General features: G+C 37.3%; 1 protein-coding gene across 2 annotated transcripts; it reads left to right on the top strand.

Moving 5' to 3' along the window:
* Positions 1–506: 506 nt before the first annotated feature.
* LOC149197953 (uncharacterized) lies at positions 507–4,457 on the top strand. Of its 2 annotated transcripts, none has more exons than XM_089406036.1 (2): positions 507–905; positions 1,195–4,457. In XM_089406036.1, exon 2 carries the CDS (start codon positions 1,208–1,210, stop codon positions 4,226–4,228), a length of 3,021 nt encoding a protein of 1,006 aa, XP_089262162.1. In that variant the 5' UTR covers positions 507–905; positions 1,195–1,207; the 3' UTR covers positions 4,229–4,457. The 2 variants fall into 2 exon arrangements, with proteins under 2 accessions (XP_089262162.1, XP_089262161.1); XM_089406035.1 differs by having other exon boundaries at positions 1,023–4,457.
* Positions 4,458–5,752: the final 1,295 nt, after the last annotated feature.

Raw genomic sequence — 5,752 nt, 5'->3', positions numbered from 1 at the left:
CCAATGAAATATTTTTTATCAAAATTTTAAAGTTTAAAATTAATATTTTAAATACTTCTATATTATAATTGGACTATTCTACATTTTGAAACTTTTCATCAATTTAAAATAATTTTTACCAATTTTCAAAAAATTTGAACTATAACCCATATTTAAACTTTTATCAATTTAAAATAATTTTTACCAATTACCAACAATTTCCAAAACTTTTAAACCATATATTTTTTTCCGATTAAAAAAAAAAAAAAATTAAAATTTGTTTAAATACCAGAATTTTCACAATTTTCACAATGCATTATATTAAATATATATTTTTTTTCAGTGAAGGTTAACCCATGCCAACTACCATAACATTTTAAGGATGTCAATGACCTTAATATTAACAACACAGCCCTTAACAATGTAATGTGTGGCTTAAGAGACCTGTAAAGTATGCATGATTTGGTCAATAAATGGGGTGTGGGGACATTTAATTTTTGCTGGAGGAGCGGGATCACCGCGTATCTGTCTTTCGTTGTATAAATTGCGGGGAGTACCCGACTCATCATTACACATCCCAGTAGTTCACTTATTTCAAGTCCATTTGTCCATTTGTCGACCTATGTGAACAGGCTCGATATGAAGATCAGTCGGCCATGAATATGTGATGCAAAAAGCTTTCATGGTTTCCTTATCGATGCGGTCATCTATAAATACTCTAGAATCCATACAAAATTCTCAAAAAGTCATTGGAACTGTCTCCTAAAAAGATAATACTAGGGCAAACAGTGCGATCTATTCTGTAGGCGAGTTGGTTTTGATTTCAAAATTAACCTGGGCCATGTTCTGCTCATAGAAATTCTTAATTCCGTCTGTGGCGTTTGAAACTGGGCTTTTCTCTGTTCTGCCTCCGATTCCAATATCAGGTATTTTCTTATTCTTTGTTTTTCGTTTTGTTTTTCTGCTGGGGCTACTCTAGAATATCATTTCGCATCAGAACAGAGGATCTGTGCTTATCATTTCATATTTTGATTGGCAAACAGTGGATATCTTTAGGCTTGATTGGCAGACTGTGGAGATTTGTAGGGTTTAATTGGTAAACAGTGGATATTTGTAGGTCATATTGGCAGTGTTGAGAATTTTCTGTATGTTTATGCTTCCTATTAGTTGGAAAAAATAAATGATTGGTGTATGAGAAGATTGTTTGATTTATAGTGAAGCTCGGGCAATGGAGATAGCGAATCCTGTTGAAATCCCCTGTAAGCTTTCTAATAATATTGCCGATCTCGCCAAATCCTCTGATTTTGGCAAAGGCCAAAGACCGAAGGGAAGGGAAATGGCAGCGAATTCGAAGAAATCGAGACCTTCTGCTTTTCGTGATTTTCCTGTGGGCTGCGGAAGGAATGCACCTGCGATGACCAGAGAAGATTTGGCAGTCAAGCAGGCTTCTTTGGAGGATCATGTAGTACCGGTGAAAGGAGATGCCGATGCGAGAAATTCAGGGGAAGGTGAGGGTTTGAAAGCGAGGCAACTGGAAGGCAAACAAGCTTTAACCATGTTGGAAAATGGCGAAAAGTTGGAAGAGTCAGGTGATGTTATGCCTGTACAGTCTGTAGCCGAGCAGCCTGCATCCGAAACCAAAATACAGAAGAGAAAAGACGGTGAAGGTGATCAGCTGCCATCAAAATCTGAAGCCAAACAATCAACAGCAAAGGATGTAAAAGCAGATGGTGATGAGGGTGTTATGCCAGCAAATCCTGAAGCCAGGCAATTGACACCCAAGGCGAAAAGTGAGAGAAAAGAAAACGATGAAGAGGGTGTTTTGTCATCGAAGGCTGAAGCGAAACAATCTGCAGCCAAGGTGAAATTTGACAGAAAAATAGATGATGTTGTCCCCTCAAAGTCTGAAGCCAAACAATCGGTACCCAAGGGGAAAATTGATAGAAAAGTAGATGGTAAAGAGGGTGCCATGCCAGCAAAACCCGAAGTCAAGCAATTGACACCCAAGGTGAAAATTGCCAGAAGATTAGACGATGACGATGGTGGTGAGTCATCAAAGCCTGAAACCAAACACTCGGCAATGAAGGCGAAAATGGACAGGAAAGGAGATAATGAAAGGGGTGTTATGGCGTCCAAGCCTGAAGCAAAACAGCCTACACCCAAGAAGATGAGACCTGACAAAGGAAATGGTGAAGAGGGTAATTTACCAGCAAAGTCTGAAGCCAAACAAGCTGCATCTAAGATAAAGATTGACAAGAAACGTGATGGTGAGGGGGATGAAAGTGTTACTCCTTCAAATCGGGTAACTAAGAAAGTTGTACAGAAGAAAAATAATGTCAAGGAAGGAGAAGGTGAAGGTGAAGGTGGTTCGCGGCCTTCAGAAAGTAAACAGGTGAAGAAAAAGATTACGAAGAAGAATGATGCAGGGGAGCCTGTTGCACCCTCTACATCTAAATACAAAAAAACTGCACCCAAAGTAGAGAGATCTGACCAAGATACTGCAACAAAAATGCAAGCGTTGGACAGTGAGGAACCAGTTCCAATGGACTCAGAGACAACTCCCGTTAAGAAGGAGAATTATCTAGAGGATCAGGAGGAACCAGAAACAGATTTGACACCACAAGATATCACTGAACCGGGCAGCAAGAAGCGGAAGAAAGCTCCTCCCAACAAGAATAAACGTAGTGGCAAGAAAACTATGGTATTCCGTTCCAATGACGGAGACAATGATGGTTCAGCAGTCTCTGATAGGAAGAAAGTGAAGGATGTACTTATGACATATGATGCTCTGCGTCGAAACTTCATGGTAGAGGATGAAGCTAGCAAGGCAGGTGCAGGTAGTGGTGGTGGTGTGAAACGATCTGATTTAAAGGCAGGGACAATGATGTTAGAGAAAGGGTTGTGGCTTAATCGGGACAGAAGGATAGTAGGATCTGTTCCAGGAGTCCAATCTGGTGATCATTTTTTCTTTAGAATGGAGATGTGTATACTTGGCTTGCATGGTCAGGTGCAGGCTGGAATAGATTATATTGGTGCAAACAACAGTGAGTGGAATGATCCAGTTGCAATCAGTATTATAGCATCTGGTGGGTATGAAGATGATGAGGATGATGGTGGAGAAACATTGGTTTACACCGGGCAGGGGGGAAATAGCAAGTTGGATAAGAAACAGAATGATGATCAGAAACTAGAAAGGGGGAATCTTGCCCTTGAGCGAAGCAAGCATCATGGAGTTGAAGTTAGAGTGATTCGAGGTATTAAGGACAATGCTAGTCCTTCTGGAAAGATTTATGTTGGTCTCTACAAGGTTGAAGATTCATGGTTGGATAAAGGGAAGTCAGGATATGGTGTGTTCAAGTACAGGTTAGAGAGGTTACCGGGCCAGCCCGAGCTAGCATCTAATATACTGAAGTCTGCTGTCAAATGGAAGTCCAACCCATCTCTCAGGCATGGTCTCATTAATCCAGATATTTCGTCAAAGAGGGATAACTTACCTGTCTATCTTGTGAATGATGTTGACGATGCCGAAGGCCCAAAAAACTTTGAGTACGTCAGCAAAGTAAGCTATTCAAATTCTGTTTCCAAGCTTCTTGAGCCATCTGAAGGTTGTGATTGCAAGGGAAGCTGTGGTTTCAGTGACAAATGTTCATGTTTTCAACTGAATGGAAGAGATATGGCATATACTCAAAACGGAATTCTTGTTAAGTGGAGACCTTTAATCTATGAATGTGGTGAGCATTGCAGGTGTCATCAAACTTGCCGAAATAGAGTGTCTCAAAAAGGCCCAAAGTTCCATTTGGAAGTGTTTAGAAAAGATAATGGCGGATGGGGTGTGCGATCTTGGGACCCAATTCCAGGTGGTAGTTTTATTTGTGAATATGTTGGTGAAGTTTTGTTAGATGAGGAGATAGATCGACAGTTTGAGGAAAATCAGTACGTTCTAAATGCAAGCCGTTCCCAGGAAAATTCAACAGACTGGGGTAATATTTCTGATATCCTTCCTGAAAAGAAACAAGATGGTTCTAGTGCAGCTCCTCTTGAGTTGAAGTTTACTATAAATGCCAAGGAAATGGGGAATGTTGCTCGCTTCATCAATCACAGTTGTTCTCCTAATGCTTTCCTGCAAAGTGTCCTTTCTGACCATCAAGATTCTAGGTTTCCCCACATCATGCTTTTTTCGATAGAACATATTCCTCCCTTAACAGAATTGACAGTTGATTATGGAGTGACTGATATGCAGACCACATAGTGAGGACATTAACGAAAATAGGATTATGTGAAACTGGAAACATGTCTATTGATGTGGTTCAATATATTTTGAAGGAAATTTTATTAAAGATTATAGGAAATCATTTCAACTTCAGAGAGGCAAGTGTCTCCTGAACATCTGTTTTGATATGAGACTCTTTATTATCTTGTTGTACTTGCAACCACTGAAGCAAGTGATTAATCAAAGTGGTTTGGGCACTGTTTTTGCTCTTGCAAGAAGTCGTTAGTTTAGATAGCTCCAATTTCTGATGTGTTGATGTATTTTTTCTTTGAATGCTGTCATGGCCTAATTGGTAAAGATTATATTGTTTATATCAACTAATATGACTTGACAACTGACTGTTAATGAATTGATCGTTATTGTTAGTATGTTTGATACGACTTGTGGTGGTTTCTGCCACATTGAAGATTTACTCTTTATTATTGAGCAATTGAAATAAGATATACAGTTTCAGATATTTTATCAAGGGATACAACCTTGTTTTCGAGTGTTATGTGAAACAGGTCTTTGTTGCTTGCTCCACACTTTTCTCTATTGGTTTTATGACAAACTGTCAAGTACCAGATGTTTTTATTTTACCAGTTGAAATGTTTGTCTCCTTTTAACGATATACTATTTTTTGATAAATATATTCTTCTTATTTGGATTTGTCCGTGCTTACAAAGTATCTTGAATTTCTCCTTCAATTGAAATAGTTTTATTTGAATTAGTTATTGACTTGTAACCAAATCTTTTTCCAAATTATATATGGATGTCCTCATGGCAGAAAATTCAGGACTTGGTCTTTATTCGAGGAAAGAAAGGAAAAGAAAAATTTAATAAGCTTCTGTAGGTCTATGTGCTTAACAGTACACTGTAAAACATAGTAGCAAGATTTGGACGTATTGTGCTTTGGACGAAATTTTGACATTAATATGAAATTTGGCCAATATTGGGTGCAGTATGGAGACACCACAATTCACAAACATTGGATTGTATTTGGTATAGCATTGATGTAGTACAATATTTGATATGAGACTTTAAAAGCATATACACTACAATTCACAAACATTTAATTGTATTTGGTACAATATGGATACATTACAATTCATTAATATTTGATTGTATTTAATATGATATCTTAAAGCATATGATGCCCGTTGACTCATAAATCCAGAAAACTAATAGATCAAAACCCTAAAAATTAGATTATAAATCTTAGATATGTTATAAATATGAATTAATCCCAAATTTTGTGAGAAATACACTTTTTTCCTGTTTTATTTAATTTTTTTAATGCTAAAACACTATTAAAAACTTTTTTCTGTTTTATTTAATTTTTTTAATACTAAAACACTATTAAAATTTAAAACAAAATTCATATTTTTGATTTCTATGAGATGTATACTTATTAGAATACGAATTTTTTATTTCTATGAGATGTATGCTTATTAGAATTACATTGGTTCTTTTGCATATTTTTTCGCATCCGCGATTCTGAATTCGTCAACAAAGAATCATACT

This window comes from Pinus tabuliformis, chromosome 2_2, assembly GCF_031772625.1.
Source record: "Pinus tabuliformis cultivar Carrire ecotype Pingquan chromosome 2_2, CPIR1, whole genome shotgun sequence".
Lineage (NCBI taxonomy): Eukaryota > Viridiplantae > Streptophyta > Pinopsida > Pinales > Pinaceae > Pinus > Pinus tabuliformis.
Note: the sequence above shows the minus strand (reverse complement) of the source record. Positions and strands in the feature narration are given on the sequence as shown.